This window comes from Mustelus asterias, chromosome 20 (assembly GCF_964213995.1).
Source record: "Mustelus asterias chromosome 20, sMusAst1.hap1.1, whole genome shotgun sequence".
Taxonomy (NCBI): domain Eukaryota; kingdom Metazoa; phylum Chordata; class Chondrichthyes; order Carcharhiniformes; family Triakidae; genus Mustelus; species Mustelus asterias.
Genome location: NC_135820.1, coordinates 35,769,070 through 35,786,863, shown reverse-complemented (window position 1 = coordinate 35,786,863; position 17,794 = coordinate 35,769,070). Strand labels below are relative to the sequence as shown.

Here is a 17,794-nt window from a genome sequence, read left to right as displayed (position 1 = left end):
AAGATTCAAGTGTTAGAAATCTGATTCTCGTTTCCAGCCTATCCATTTCAAGCTTTATCTGAATCTGGCAGATGGGAAGGTGATTAACCTGATCCATGGAGCCGAACTGCAAACTACTATAGTGAGGCAGTGAACCCTATTGTCATTCAACTTTTGAAATTTAACAGCATTCGGTCAGGTGCGGAAGACAGCAGCTTGATGTGCGAACGTGATGGATTCAGAAGCTAAATCTCTTCACACCTACACACCTAGAGGGCAGCCGGAACAGCCTCTGAAATCTTGCCCCCACCCAACTCCCACAAACACTTGAAGGCCTTTAGCTTCCCGCACATTCTTTGGCTCGAATTCCCTCATTCCCCCTGCCCCCACCCACAGCCTCTGATGACTCCTATCATGAGGTTTCTGTCACCACACGGGTCCCCTCCTCTCAGAACCCCCCCTCAATCCCCCCCCCTCCCCCGCCAACATGCTCCCACCCCAAATACCCCCCATTTCCTATCACCACCCCATCCAGCCAACTCCCATGCAACTCCAATTGGCGTATTCAAGGCACACACACCCACACTCTTCCTGCTCCCCAACCCTCGCACTTCCAATCAACCCCCTCAGTTTCCAGCATTGACTTACTTAACTGCTGCTGTGGCTGTCAATGACTGGCTCCATACCCCAGTGAAGGTCCAGTAGTCAATCAGTCTGGGTCTCCAGACAGGGAACCAATTACTGCCATCACTAACACTCCGCGGAGTTAAAACTGTGCAGTGTTGGAAAATCCTGGGGGGGGGTTCCCCATGACTTTCTGACCTACTTGCTCCCAGTGTGTGAGGTTAGTAAAAAAGATCTGCACATGCCTTTATTTATAAAACTCAGCATCCCATATGTTTTATTAACTTCTTTGTTAACCTGTCCTGTTGCCGTTCAAATTTGTGCAGAAACACCTTGGGGCTCTCTTGTTCTTCGATCCCCTTTAAAATTGGACCATTGATTATATATTGTCTTTCCTCATTTGTCCTGACATATTGGGCTGGATTTTTTTAGGACAATGGGTATCCCCCAGAAAACCGGAAAGCTGGGGGCAATCCACCTCGGCCATTTGAGGGAACCTGGACTGGCTTTAAAGGCAATCTTGTAGCTAATGAGCTTCCCATGGAGCTCCTGCCCCTTTAAGGAACAGGAGCCTGCTTCCAAGAGCTGCCAATCAATCACCAGTGGTCTCCAATGCCAATCAGGCAGGCCCCAGAGAGGGGATTGGTGGCGGGTGAAGGGGGTCATGGTCATTGCCATTATGGACACAACATACCTGACCACAGTTACAGCACAGGAGGCGGCCATTCGACCGATGTCTGTGCTGGTCCTCCAAGTGAGCAATTTAGCTAGTGCCACTTACCCCACAGTCCTTCACACTCTTCCTTTTCAGATAATAATCCAATTCCTTCTTAAAAGCCTTAATTGAACCTGCCTCCACTGCACTCTTGGGCAGTGCATTCCATTTTCCAACCACTCACTGCACTTTTCCTCATGTCATTATCGTTTCTTTTGCTAATTACTTTAAATCCGTGCCCTCTCATTCTCGATCCTTCCACCAATGGGAATAGTTTTTCCCTGTCAACTCTGCCTAGGTCCACGGGTAATTTTGAATAATCGCCTCTCAACTTGCTGTTCTCAAAAGAAAACACACCAAATCTCTCCAATCTATCCATGTAACTGATGTTCCTCATCCCTGGAACCATTTTCATGAATATTTTCTGTATTCTCTAATTTAATGCCTTCACATCTTTCAACAAGTCCAATACTGAAACCAAAATAACTGAATGACGCCCAAATGAAGAAACTACCAAGAAGACTTCCCTTCTTGTAACTTTTACAACATAAACCAACATAAATTAAACATGAATTAACAGGAAAATGATACTTAACAAATAAAAATATAAATTTCACTTTAAATAATCAAAATAGACATTTCTTGTGCAACCACGAGCACCCATATCCCTCCTTGCAAAAATATGGCACCGTGTGCAATCAAAGTCAACTGATTCAAACCCCCGAGTTGCATTCATCAACAGGTGGATTCCATCAGAGATACCCAGATACTGATGGCACAGCGCACATTTATCAACCCTCTCTCACTAAGGTCACATCAGTCTCGATCGTTTTCTAGAGTTCCTTTTCAACAGTTAACCAGCAACACCCGGTTCACGATCTAATATGAACTCTCAGCTCTTTTGTATGCCTGAGCCATTCTCGCCATGCTTTAGGATTCAGCTGTACACCACTTCTCCAAGAGCTTCTGGAATTCTGTTTTTCTTCTTGCTGCCAAACAGTAAAACAACCTTTTCGTACTTAAGAAATAGAAGCAGGAATAGGCCACACGGCCCATCCTTTTTCTGTCTCTATCTGTGTGCATCTGCATCAGTGAGCTGACAGCCTTCACTCTCCAACTCTTGCAGCTCTTTTATGTGCCTTGCCGCACAACTTTTGCCTTATCTCTGTCCCTGTTGGTATTGCATCCAAGTCAAAGCTCACCATGTCACATGGATCAGTATTTCTTATTACCCAAGAAATTTAGTCCTTTACAATTGACGCAAATTTTAAGTCATTTCCAGACCTGCTTAAAAACAATTGCAGATTCCAAAGACATTTTAAAGAAATTACAAATTTTACTTACTGTACTGTGTTTCTGGGTCAAAGTCGTCACACAGTCATGGCTATCAGGCCACAGCTGGGGCCACTGAGATTGCCACTTTGTCATTACTGGACAGCTTCCTGGTGGCCTTCTCGCCTTGCAAGACAACCCACTGCTCTCAATTGGATAGTGAGTTCCCCTCAGGTCACTATTTGGTCAATTCTGCACAAACCCGTGTTGAGTTACTGTTCCCAAAACAGTACATGGTCGAGACTCACACTGTATCAGTTGTTGGGGTATCAGTTCCAGGATTGGCAGGACTGTCCTATGAGGGATTTGTTCGACTGGGCATGAATTCACGAGAGTTTAGCAGGAAGGGAGGAGATTTGATTGAAACATATCAAATTCAAACAGGGCTGGACAGACTAGATGCAGGGAGGATGTTTTCCTTGGTTGAGAATCTAAAACCAGAGGACACAGTCTCAGGGTACAAGGTAGACCATTTAGGGCTGAGATTAGGTAAGATGTCTTCACTCAAAGGGTAGTGGACCTATAGAATTCTCTCGCACAGAAGGCTGTGGAGGTGAAGTCGCTGAATGTATTCAAGAAAGAAATTGTTTTTTTTTCAATTTTAATGGCATCAAGGATTATGGGGAGAAAATGGGAATATGGTATTGAGATGGAGGATCAACCATGATCATACTGAATGACAGAGCAGGCTCGAAGGGCCAAATTGTTTACTCCTGCTTCTAGTTTCTATGTTTCCATGAAACAAAAAAGTCTTGTCCCCTATCTTTACTGAATATCTCAGTAAAACCTTACCTTGTTTGAGCCAAGTCTCAGTTCTTGCCAATAACATCATTTTCCTGTGTGGCTATTCACTACTACTTCACCCATCTAACTCCTTGAACTTTGACTACAGGAACTCAACCCTCTTCCTTTCAATGTGGTTTGTTTTGACATGGACCATAATCAGCATAGCCCCTTCTCCTCTCTGTTCCTCAAAGAACATTTCTGCACTTTTTCTGTGATGTTACTTACACTGGCAACAGGGAGGCAATCTACCATACAGATCCCACATTAATGATGGCGTTTTCCCCCGACCTCCTGGCTGCCCCCTGTATTAAATATTAAGGCATACCTGAAGGCATAGACAACACTATTCTCTTCATTTGATACATTCTCCTCAATACCTTTGAGCAATAAAGTTAAAAAGTGAGGTAATCCATAAAATCAATTTTCAGCTGCCAAACTAAAAAAATTGAACTACAGTAGGATTTCATTCCAATTAACACATCCATATTGACAGTGCAAAAGATAAAGCTCATGCAGTATTAGATCTCTCACATGCTATGTTCATGATTGGAGGACAAAAAACCATTGTCAATAAATTCAAGGCAGAAAGGTTGATAATATTGCCCATCATACATTGCAAGAAAATGAGCTAGACTGAGAAAATATCTCTTGTGCGGTCTTTCTGTAACAAACCCACTGAGCTATCCAAAACAGGAGATGGAAACAAATGCTATTGGGAGGAAAAAATAGGCCAGTGAGAGATGCTAGTGCCTTGCTGCACAGTGATCCGGCAACATATCAAGCATCCCTTTCTGGAAAATTGACTACAAGAGGCTTCACATGATGGAAGATTATGGGAGAAAGCAAAAGATATAAACACAGCTCTCCAGGTGGAGTCCAATCACATTTTGAACTAAATAGCACAAAATATAATTGGGTAATCTGTTTTTAAAATAAGCTTCATGGTATAGTATGGTTTGCCCACATAGTAAACTAACCCCATCCCCTGAAAAAGTGTATAGAAGGTTAAATACGCTAGCATCTAAACACCTCATGAATGATTCCAAGGTTTTGACTCCATTGCCAGAATTTGTCATTGCTTGTATGAAAAACGGCTTTCCAATATCAGTCAGACTGTGGCTGTTCATGGTTTCTACCCATATCCCTTAGTTTTACAGTCACCAATTAACCTAAAATAGTGCTCTGGTTAATCTTCACCATTTTCCCTAGCTTATTAACCCTTCCAGAGATCCTTCTTATTTGTGTTAATATCAAGACACAAGAATATAAATTCTTCCAGGTTTTGTTCATAATTAAGATAATAATTCCAGGGAGTTGTATGTTAAATATTGAGTTCATCTTCAATTTCAATCCATTCACCTCCTTAAAGGCTTGTTACTTCATAATCATCTTACTGTAATGTTAGAAACATTGATATATTGGACCTCTTCTGTTACGTTCATTTCTATTTCCTTTTCTACACCTTTGTTTGCCTGTTTACATTTATCCATGAGGTTTCCTTCACATCTCTGTCCATATCTACATCTAGATTTTTTTTCATTTTTATTTCACTTTATTTTGTCTTATTTATCCATTCAGGGTCATCATTGTTTTGTTTGTGCTTCCTCTGTCTTGGAATATTGCAGGTTTCACAGTATGTCTTCAAAGATATTCCATTTCTCCTCATCTAGGTTTTTATTGTGCATTACTCTTTAGTTGCTTTATTCAAGATTTGCCTTTATTGCCATGAAATTAATATTTATGTTATTCTAAAATATTACCCTTCAGTAAAAAATAAATTGTGCATGTGGAAAATTGATTATAACTTATTTGGAGCAGATCGTAATTGGGAACACTTAGACTGAAAATAAATATCTTGCATGCAGGAATTCCAAGCAATAGGACATAACTACTTTCCTGAGAAAAGGTTAACAAACTGGAAAATATTTTCAATACAGACAGGGACTCTACACTTGTATATTTTCCTAAGAAAGTTTTTTTAAAAAACTGGTTAATAAATAAATACATTTGAATAAACAGAAACTGGTAATACACCATGCTTAATAGACCTGAATTATAACATCACCTGTTATGAGGCTGCTACGTCATGGTTCCTGACCATCTCATGCTTTTATGCTCTGTTCGCTATATCATATATCTCACTGTTGGAGATCTCTCATATAGTAGTGTTCCACTCCTAGCCCACACACATCCATTATAGTAGAGTTACAATACAATAATATCAAACAGCATTGTAGCTTTATCACTACATGGTTCAACTGAGTCAATGTAGCAAGAGGATTTCCAACATGTCACTAGTTGATCCCAAGATAAGGAAAGTAAGAAAAGGCTCCCAGACTTGTGTAATTGTGTTTTCTTTTTCTTGAAGGTAGAAGGCAAAGATTTGTGGGCAGTCTGTTCCATCACATTTCTAACATTGATTAGTGGCTTTCTGCATCTGCACGATAGTTCCACTAGCACTGAGGAATTGGAAGTCAATAAGTCACTTCTGAAGATTTGTAGCTTGAACTAGGGACAAACAAGATGGTGGCTATAAAGCATCTGGGAGTCTTAATTTTACATATCAGTCAAAGGGATTGAATTATTTCTATCCTAAGCTGGTGCACTTTAAAACATGTCAAATAAATATATATGAAGATGCCAATATTACTTTCACATCTCCAACGTTTATTAGTTTCAAATTGCCTCACACTATGAAATATTATAGTAAACTGCTTCCTCTTTTTGGCAAGAACGGTACAATCAATATCAAGTTATTTCATGGATTTGCCCTATGTGGAGTAAGATAGGTTAACTGATGTGTTACCTGTTTTTGAAGCCAGCCTGTCTCCAAGAAAAAATATAAATACACATATATATATTATAATATATATATATATATAGTACAAGGTAACCAAATTGATGTAACTGTCCTTGATTCCAACAGTGCTGCTGTGGTAAGACAGCAAATCCATCTCATTTCCCTTACAAGAGCATGATCTTGTTTAAAAAGCACATTGTATGAATAATAGGTATTACAGTTGGAAAATAACAAACAAAAGACATTACTTTACAGTACAGACAAAATCAAGAAAGTGATAATGGATCTGTATATAACATTGGTTAGGCTGTAGCTGGAGTATTTAAAACAGTTTTGAGTGCTCCATTATAGATAAGATATCAGAGGTATGAGGATGTTGCCACAAGGGCTGTATTCACTGGAGCAGACAAGTTAAGGAGGAATCTCACAGAGGCGTTCAAACTGACGAATCGGTTAGAAAGTACTAATAGTAAAAGATTATCTGTACTGATAGATGATTTTGCAACTAGAAGCTATTACCACAGGAAACACGGGGGCGTAAACATTTTTTTCTTGTGATATGGAACAGTTGACCATTAAAGTTGTGATAATCACATTTAAGAACACTTGAAGAAGAAATATATTAAAGTTGTAGGAAAAGAACAGGAAAATAGGATTAGATAGCTTCAATAACGGGAAGTGGATAATCTTGATGGATATAGAGATTGGGAGCTAGCACTGACACACATTTGGTAGGCTGAATGGTCTCCTTCTATGCTGATATTTCTATGATAGATACATCTATGTACATTGAATGTCATTTCTCATTACCCAGACTGCAAAAGGTGATGATTGCATAAGACACATGGGCCCGAATTTTACCGTCCTGCCCGCCACGGGAATCGGAGCGGGTAAGGGCAGACCATGGAGAGGTCTGAAATATTGATCTTGGGTGGGATTTTACAGTTTTGGGACGAGTGAGGCCGTAAAATCCTGCCCAAGGTTTATTTTTTTTAACCTTATATAGCCAATTTCAAAATAATTTTCAGATATTTAACATATAGATGGCTAGATATAGATTCAATTAGAATTATAAATGTTATTTGACATCCCAGAGTTTAGTCATTTGCCACATACCAGAGATACCTGTTGATGGTAAAGTACAAAATGTCAAACTTCATGACTTTTCTTTTCGAAGAGTTTTATTATTTCAGAATTCACTTGCTAAATTCTGTATTACTATTACTGGTTAGCTCTGTGGTTAACTGCACATCTCTATTCACACAGCTGGATTGGCAATTTACTTAGAAAGATCATAACCTATGAACTTGCACAGTCATAGCCAACTCTCCATATTGTGTTGTTTCTTTGTAGCTATTAAAAATACATCTTGTAGTCAGGGTTTGTTTCATTTGGTTATTCTATTCGAGGCTACTTTTTATTTATATGTGGAGGGCAGAAGCGTGCTATAGTGAAATAACGATCTCAAGAAGAATGTGAGTTCAAGTCCCACTCGAGAGACTTGAGCACAACATCTTGGCTGACCTTAAATGCAGTGCCAAGAAAATGCTGCACCTCAGGGGGTGCCAGCTTTCAGATGAGGTTTAACCGAGGCCATGCCTGTGCATTCAGGTAGACATAAAATATCCCATGACACTATTTTGGAGGTGGCTAAGGAAGGTGCTGACCAATACGAATCACTTGAACAGCATCACCAAAAACGGATCTGATCTTTATCTCATTGATTGGTCATGGGACCTTGCTGTGCACAAAATGGCTGCCACATTTCCTGCGTTTCCGCAGTAACTGCGTTTTTGAAATAGTTATTTGACTATAAAGTGCTTTAGGATCTCCTGAGGTCATGAAACACAAAATATAAATGCTATTTTTTACTTTAATTTACATGTTGCAACACTGAATGGTATATACGTCAATACAGTAAATTAAATATCAAAATGTTATTTGTAATCCACCACCTTATGATCCTTCTGAATTTATCTTTCCAGCAAATTATTGGATAAACTTTGCCAAAATTTCCACATGTTGAATATTGCTTCTAGAAAGCTATAGGTTAGTGTCTGTTTTAATTGTTGCTGGGTAAGAGAACAACATGAACATTTGAAATAAATTTCAGCTCGCCCTTCCTAACACTAAATCAGTTTGTTTAAAAATCTGAAAATGTGATATTTCGATCTTTGAGGGGCTTATGGATAAATGTCAAGGCACAATAAATCGTGATGGTTTATTTTGTACTCCTTTTTGATGAAATGTTCTTAAATTCTCTGCATAATGTTCAGCACAGGAACAAATGCTTCACAGCTTTGTACAATTCCCCTTCTCCAGCGATGAGGATACACAATAGGAAATATTGAATGTAGAATGCAATCCTTGCATGAGGAAGACTTGATAAGTCATGTGTAGAAATGAGTTGTTAAATTTTGACTCACAATTGGAACATTTGCAGTAGTCTTCAGTTTCCCATTAAGTAACCGACTTCCAACCCTCACCTATAATTACTGTTTTAAAATTAATTGATATAAATTACATTGCACTTGTTTTCACTAAGGGTTATTACAAGCATGAAGGTTTTTTTTTAATCCTTCTGAATAAGTTGTGCAAGCTGTTTTGAGTCTCTGTTATCTCGAGGTTAAAGCTCTCAGACCTAAACGTTAAGCAATTAGAAAAAAAATGTCATTCTATTAAATTCTATAACGTGGCTTCTTCCTATGATAGCTAAACCATGATTCCAACATCCATTTTATATTCCTCTCTCTTTATTTTGGGTAATGAAGTGATCCTATACTCTTGAACTAATTCGTAATATGCTCTATTTTGGACTATCTTGGATAGTCACCCTAAATTTAATTATTCATCTCTCTTGAATAGACTTTAAGAGCACAGTAGATGAGACATTGATGACTTATTAATTATTCATAAGTGTTGTGCTGGTTATCTGCCTACTGAGGGAGGGAAAGGCCATACGGTTAAATTGCTTGGTTAATACATCAGATGAACATAGGAATTAGATTACACAATGAGTTAGTCCACTATTCCTTCACCTCTGGTGACCTAGATTTAAATTCAGAAGCGTTGTTCACAAATATCTTTTCACATTACAAAAGATGATATGGATAAATTTTAATCTTAGAATAAAAGTAGTCTGCTCCTATTAGGAAATGTATTTGCTGTGGTGTAAGATTTTTAAAATGTTATTAGCATCACAAACAGGCTTACATTAACACTGAAATGAAGTTTCTGTGAAAATCCTCTAGTCGCCACATTCTGGCGCCTGTTCGGGTCCACTGAAGGTGAATTTAGCATGGCCAATACACCCAAGCCTTTCGGACTGTGGGAGGAAACCGGAGCACCCGGAGGAAACCCACGCAGACATAGGGAGGACATGCAGACTCGGCATAGACAGTGACCCAAGCCAGGAATCGAACCCGGGTCTCTGGCACTGTGAGGCAACAGTGTTAACCACTGTGCTACCATGATATATGTACCTATGAAAACTATATATACACTTATGAAAGGACAGAGAGGAATATTTCCTTTCCTAATAAATTTGTAACTCCCTATTTGTCATTTTGGTGCAAATGGCAAGATTGGAAATCTTCCCTCAGTTAAAATTAAGCCATGTCTATGTGCATTTATGAATGATTGGAGCAATGATTTGTCAACTCACGTTAATTAATTGATAATTTTCATTTATTCTTTAAATTACTCAATGTGACGCAAGTAACCAAAATATATGATTTAAATGAATAAGTCAGTTTACGAAAAATGTACAGGATATAGTCCATTGAAATAGAATGTTTCTTGTGCATTTCCCTCTTTCCGTGATTCTTTGGCGACTGGTTAAATAGAATTTTCATCAAATATTTGCAGAAAATTGCAAATAAAAAGGACTGACATTTGAAGGTGTGATGACAGCTATTCATCAAGTAACACACGTTTTGGCAAGTCTGAGAATAAAGAATCCACAGTAAACAGAAGTGACTTGGACTAAACTAAACCAAATTAACACAGTGTGCAACCTTATTCTATGCCGAAATGAATTCCATGCCAATATAAGCAATTTTTTTTGCTCAGTTGCTAAGCTTTGAAGAACAGAACTTAATCTGCTCCATTTGGCATAGGTCATGACGAGTTTTCTAAATGTCTAAAAGCATACAATATGCACTTTCGCAGTTACACGACAAATTCGGTTTTAAAGGATCATTTAACCCACACACAGACACACATACACCTAGACGTGCTGGTTAGGTGCATTGGCCATGCTAAATTCTCTCTCAGTGTACCCGAACAGGTGCCGGAGTGTGGTGACTAGAGGATTTTCACAGTAACTTCATTCCAGTGTGATTGTGAATCTACTTGTGACACTAATAAATAAACTTTAAATTTAAACTTGAAAATAGGGCACCATTTACCAGTTTAGTTCTTGAATCACAAAGTAATCATTACCTGAATTCTACTTTAAAACCACAATATCTAATTGCTTAAAACACACACAACTAGTACAGCTCCACGAACAATATACTATTTAACACTTCAGCCAGCACATTTGGCAATTTGGTGCCACATTCTGCAACACTACTCTTTAACCCCTTTGCTTTGCTGCCTCTCTTTCCTTTTTCAAAAAGTTTCCTTAAAATCACCGATCCTAACTCTTTTGCTGCTCAATATCTGCAAAGCACTTCAGAAAGCTTTGCTGAATTGAAGGTACAATTTTAATACAAGCCGTTGTATGATTAAGATGCATGATTCAACATTCTGTGCTATAGATGTGTTGATTTTTTTGAATTCTATTTATCACGTGATATTTAGGTAGCCCAGTGATATATTTCAGTGCAAGGTTGGCTAAACTATTGATAAACATTATATTTAAGGCCGTCAAATTAAATATTTCAGTTGCAGTAATATATCACAGGTTTGAGTGATTGAGTTCCATGTAAAGAAAAGATCACTTTATGCCTTCTGCACCAAATCATCTTTTCTATTTGAATCATATATAAGCATAAAATACATCTCACCGCAGAATAACAGACCTTTACAGTATTTGTTGACTACATTATATTTATAAATACCTTTTCAAAAAAATTCTCCAACACTACATTCAGTTTTACACTATGCTTATTTTAATGCGTTTTTTTAATGGATAAGAACAATACCATCAAAATATCTTCCATTAAAAACTTACAATTATTTTATTTTGGATGCGGAGGCATTAGAAAATGATTGATTTTGAAGAAACTCTGTTCAAACATGACATTAAAAAGTGTTTTCGATCCCCCAAAAATGTTTGCAAACCTTTGCAAAGATATTTGATGTGCCTGGGGAGAATGAAATTGTTTAAAATCACTCAGCTTGACAAAATTATATTAAATCTTGAGCCATGGATGTATAAATGCATGAGACAGGCCTATGGTTTATAATGCTCATAAATAGTAAAATATTTTGTAATGAAATATCTGCTCCGATAGTGCAATTAGTTAAAATGGTCTTTTTCCAATCTGGATTTCTCTGAGCTTTGGCTTGTAGTATCTACGTCTGGGCATTTGTTCTTCCTTTATCACCTGGGCACATACTCAGTTAGCCATTAAACACGGCAACCTGTCTCCCTATTGTCTCAATAATAATTTAAAGGAAAAGCAGAACATGAGATGGCTTCAAAGGAGATTTTAATTATGCTTTACAATTTTGTGAAATAGCTTAAATCTTACCTCTCAAAAGTAATACAGAATTTTAATACTAAATGTCATACCCTGTCACTGAAAAACATGCTGGAACCTTTACACTTTTATGTTTTAAAGTATTTTTTAGGGTGATCGAGATAATTAATGAAATTTCTGTCAATCCTGTAAACAATTTTTTTCAACTAGCATAACCAACAAGTCAGTCATCAACAAGCACTCTCTGGCCAAGTCTAGCAAGTGTGGAACTTCCCTGAGTAATTAAGTCCTTGGTACAAATTAACATTATGCGTTGGACAGCTTTGCGTACTCAAGTTTCTATGGCAGGTTGGATTTAGCCTACCCTGATTCAATAGCCTTTATAACCATACGCTGTTCATGGAAGCAAGGCAAAAGAGAAAGAGCTTTTAATAATGTTCTAATCAATTTGCAAATGGGTTATGCAGCTTTTATCACTTTTAATACCCAATGACATAAAATAATCCTTCAATTTGTATAAATTTGAAAATCTAATTTCAACGGACTTGCTGCGTTATCCAGCTTTTCACTTCTCTCAATTGGACACATGCCTCTGAGCGGATAACAAGTATGCTTTTGAGATGTATAGGAAATCACAACTGCGTGGAACAGGCTGTATGGACCAATGGATCTTTTTCTCTCTGTTGGACATTTTCTTACGTTCAAATGGTAGGCAAAATGTTAATTTTCAACTCTGGAAAGGTGTGCCATTAAAAGACTCCATAAACCATCTGGAATATCTCTTTTCTTTGGTTTACCGATAGGGGGGTCCAAAATTGACAACAATATTTGTATGTAATATGGTTTTGATGAAAAATATTTTGAACCTCTTCAGCAAAGTGGATACCAGCAAGTTGAATTTGCTGCACACTAGACAGAACTCAAAGAACCAAAACTATTATTTTAATCTTCAATACAATGGATTGGGTTTGAACAAAAGCAAACATTTGGGTATGAAATATGGAAGCAATAGTAGACACAGTTTGCAGTTGACTTTTTACAATAAAAGAAATGTTGCGGATCTACAAGTAGTGAGGAGTAGTGTGAAATGCAATGTCTCTTTAATTATTTTATTATCTTTGAGAGGTAAGACCGTTCTGATAGGTCACTGTTGCTCTGGAATCTTTTACCCATTTGCCTATTTAATCACATTGTTAACTTATTCTAAGTGCGCAAGCTTGTTTTTTTTTGCTTTGACATTACCTGTCACTTAAAATGGATGCTTTAATCTAAACCATTACGGTTTACTTAAACATTTTCATACAATCTTCATCAGCTCACAGATTAATATCACTACAACACAGCTTTTAAGTGCACATACTGAATTTCCATGTGCAAGTTGATTGAACCAGTCTTTAGCTTAATATATAATTTCCTAAGAAAACTTAAGTTGTGTTCATTTTAATAATTTTGAACAGGTGTTTCTCAGTTATATATTGCTATTTTTGGTTCAGCCAAGCATGAAAGTTCCTAACAGTGGCCTGAAAAATCTTGTATAGCTTCTGTTACTTTTGAAAGCTTATCTACCGAAAATCAATTTTATTGTGAGTAATATTCCACAAAAATGGTACAAAACACATATTAATACGTGCTCCAATTCCAATGGTTATAAGTTACCACATCTATCTGAAACAGCTGCAACATTACAAGGTTATTCTCCTCCTGTCCCCCCCCCAAGAACTAGGTCTAGTACAGCTGATAATATATGTCGGGGTAGTATTGTGAATAGATCCTCCTGTCTATTGCATTAAACATTCAATTTTGTGTGTTGATCTAGCCGAATTACATTTATCTCAGCTCTATAGATGTTTCTAAACTTGCTTCTAGTAGTTCTGATGTTTGATGTTTAATGATCCCGGCTACTGCTAACTGAAGAATATCACCAATACTGCATCTCGTGAAGGTAGAACTGATAAGGTTAGCATCTGCTGAATTCATTAGTCAAACTGAATGATCCAGCACACAGCCACAATCATTTAATATAGGTTCAGTAGTGAAAGTAGAAAAGAAAACGTGGACTTTAAACTCTGCTAAAGCGTAGAGAACTCAGGGACAAACTTAAAGAAAAATCTACAACTGAATTTATGGACACTAAATGTAAAACTCCAGACAATTCCTGATATAAGCAAACTGTTACTTTTGATTGGATCCCGGCCAATCATGACTGATATATTGCACATAAACTGCTTATAGGTGCAATGTTAATGTATCCCAAAATAATGATACATTAGGATTTATTTGTGCTTACTGAATTAATATTTTCAAAGTTTAACCATTACAATGGTAAAACACAAAACAGAGTACTGAGCTCATTCACCGTTTACTGCAAACTCCAAGAAGTATAATCATTCTGACATTGTACAAAACGCTTCACTGGGTTTCAAAGGGTTAATTACGTTTCAAAATACATCGAAACCCCAGTACAACAGGAAGGGATAGAGGGAACATACAGACATGCAAGGATGCTAAGAATGGAGTATTTATTAATTATATATATTCCCCAGTTTCCACTCTCACCACAGCCTGTACTAAAATCCTAAAGGGAGCAGGAAGTTTCAATCCCGAATAAAATCCAGCATTTGATTTTATTATTCTGTTTCCTGTCTGATGGGAGACATCAATTATAACATAATATATCTTCAATTGTAGGGTGTAGCCTCAGTCCAGGATTTCACCTACCTTGTAATCAAAAAACACTGCTTCACATAAATAAACCGATGGAATCGTGCAGTGCAGAACCGTGTACAAGAATATTCTTCAAACCTTATCACGCAGCCTGCTTTAATTCATAATGAGCATATTAATTACTAACAGTCAAAACTTTCATTTGCATTAATGGGCGAGGAGGGAAAAAATGAACACTATGAAAGAATAAGACACGATGCCTGCGCCTGGCAATTCTAAGTGCAAAGGTATTCTTCCCGGCTGCTCTTATTGAATATCAGACTAGCCAAGTGCTGTTTCTCACCTTGTGAAGAAGCACAGAGTTGGACATAGAGCCCCAGGTAATGCAAAGCTCCCACAGTCACTCCAAACATCCCCATGTTGTCTGCAAACGCTGTGTTTCTCACATCAGTCGGGTCTGGTGTTAGAAATCCGGTCCCGAGTCTGAGAAAATTTCCGCTCAAAGCACCTCGATCGCTCAGCCGATCTGATGCGAGCTGATCTCTCGGAGCTGCTGCCTCTGCGGGTACTACACCGCGGGGCGGAAGGGGCGCTGGGAACAGAGCTATGCTGCGAGCGCGGGGGGGCGCCTGATCACCGCGCGGAGCGGTCCAGTCCGGAGCTTTTTTTGTTTAACTTCTGGAGCCAGCAGTCAGGGAAGTTGTGTGTGTTTGTGTGGAACATTGCAGTCCCTGCTAACATAGACCTTTACTGTGTGTCACATGCTCAGTAAGGCTTGTACAGATTCAGGCAGCTCCAAGTTGACAAGCCAGCCAGTCTCCCATGACATCCTGGCTAACTTGATGATAGTGCATAATGTTGTAGATTGCTTTTTATAATGACAGGAGCTAAATGAGGCAGATCTGGCTGGGCTGATTTCTCACATAACCCTGTGAATCAACACACAAGCTGGCCATAAATGTCAGGAAGCTGCCCAGTTCTGAGATGGTGGCATAGTGGTTAGCACTGCTGCCTCGCAGCCTTAGGGACCTGGGTTTAATTCCTGGCTTGGGTCATTGTCTGTGTGGAGTTTGCATATTCTTCCCGTGTCTGCGTGGGTTTCCTCCGGGTGCACCAGTTTCCTCCCACGGTCTGAAAGACGTGCTGGTTAGGTGCATTGGCCATGCTAAATTCTCCCTCAGTGTACCTTAACAGGCGCCAGAGTGTGGCAACTAGGAGATTTTCACAGTAACTTCATTGCAGTGTTCATGTAAGTCTACTTGTGACATTGATAAATAAACTTTGTCGACTTAGTAGGTGTTGTGAAATGCTTAAACAGCTGAATAATCTCCCTGCCCTTGGCCTGAGGCTCTAACCCTTAGTGCTTAAATTTCAATTCTCCAGCTTGACATTAGATGAGGTGTTTAGTTTAGGGAAACGGGAGAGTCTGCTTGGGTGCAGAGTGATTTGGTTTGGAGACCCCTTAAAGATGGATTCACATCAGACCCACTGCTTGCCCTGAAGAAAAATCTTTCATTTTACAGACTTGCCTTTTTGACAGTGCGGCTCACAATCTCGGCGACTCTCCAAAGCCATTTGCCGCTCAATATAATTTCACTGTAGAAAACAGGGCAAGGTGCTACAAACAGCATGCAGGTAATAATGACATTTGTTTAGGTGCTGGTTGAGGGGTAAATGTTGGTTGGGGCAAAAAGAGAACTCTTAATTGTGTCATGTCACGGTCACCTGAGACAGAGGGTGAAGAAAGGACCTCTCACTCACCCCAACAGGCCACTTGGTGGACAGTGCAGCACTTGATCAGCATTCTAACCCAGTATTATTTAACGTCCTTGCTGTAAAATGGAGGACTGGAGAAAATAACAATGCACGTTCATTACCTGGTCCAAAAAAATAGAAATCAGGAACAAAAATTGGCCTAATTGTTTCTTGCTGGCACGATATTATTTTCAGACGAACATCAACAGTGGACTGGCTGTAAAAGAAGTGATGAATTAATCGCCCTGCTTCTGCTCTAGTTTTACACAGGTTTTGGTCATAGATTTTCCAGCTCAATTAATCCCCTGAGGGGGAAGAGGGTTTGCGACACCATCAGATTTTATTTTCTGTACTTCAGTATTAACTTATTTTGCTGCAGGCTCGTGACAAATTTGCTGCAAAGGGGAAAATACCGATTCCCAGTCGGTATCGGGGCGCGGAGGGCGGACAGCGCCCTTTACAGATGATAACAGAGCCTGTCCGAAAACCACAGCAGCTCAGTGTCAGTATAAAGAAGGGAAAGAAAAGTCAACTTCTGAGGCAGAATCCTCCTTCAGAGTTACAGTTTCTGTAACCATTTGCTGTTTTTTGTTGTTGTGCATTTGCCCTGTCTTTCAGATGTTAAGCCAGGAGAACCCTAGGCAGCAACATTTGCCGGCGGGGGTGGGTGGTGTATGGGGGTAGAAGATGAGTCATATAGTTTTACAGCACAAAACGAGGCCCTTCAGCCCATCGTGTATGCGCCAGCCATCTAACACCTATACATTCTAATCCAATTTTCCAGCTCTTGGCCCACAGCCTTGTATGCTATGGGGGTGTGGAGCTGGATTGGCGGGAGGTGTGATGGTGGGGTGGGGTGTTTGTCTCCATATATAAGCTTGGATCACTGCCCTTGGTGATATCAAATCTGTTACGTGTAAACGCCATTTAGATTGCTGAATAAAGAGACTATGCAGTGGCTACCGGAGTGGTATTCTCCACTAACAGAATGCTGCAGTCATTCCAAAAAGACATTCTATCTAACACACAGCTGAGCAACGTGTTGAATGAATTTCAATCGCGCAGACCATATGGCTCACTGATCAGATCAAACAGCATGTTCCAGCTGTTCATGATAGGCAGAGGATAGACACTATTCAACCAGCCCGTGCTTGCAACGTGCAAAATAAAAGGTCTCCTGAGTTGTGATTCCATAATTAGACAGCACTTGCTGAACAATCTGAGTGTGCCAATAGCTACACTAGCAACCAATTTAAGATAATCAGTAGAGCTTTGTAACATGATTAATTGATGTGTGTTAGAACTGGCATACATTCGTAAACAGGACCCTGCCTCTCTGCAAAGAAAAGGAATATGTTAAAACCCTGTCTTTTTGGATATTGGGAAATCTATAGCTCCTTGTTGCGTTCTCCATGGCAATTCCCTGGCCATGATGTCAGAACTCCCACCCACCTGATGAAGGAACAGCCTGTTCCGAAAGCTAGTGGC

General features: G+C 39.0%; 1 protein-coding gene across 1 annotated transcript in view; it reads right to left on the bottom strand.

Annotated features, from left to right (window-relative positions):
• The window catches only part of vstm2la (V-set and transmembrane domain containing 2 like a), a 71,784-nt gene extending 56,768 nt beyond the window's left edge, over positions 1-15,016 (bottom strand). Inside the window, exon 1 of the mRNA XM_078236100.1 lies at positions 14,895-15,016. Within this exon, the coding sequence (XP_078092226.1) occupies positions 14,895-14,970 (76 nt within the window). The 5' untranslated portion in view covers positions 14,971-15,016. The remainder of the gene's footprint in view (positions 1-14,894) is intronic.
• Between the last annotated feature and the right edge of the window lie 2,778 nt (positions 15,017-17,794).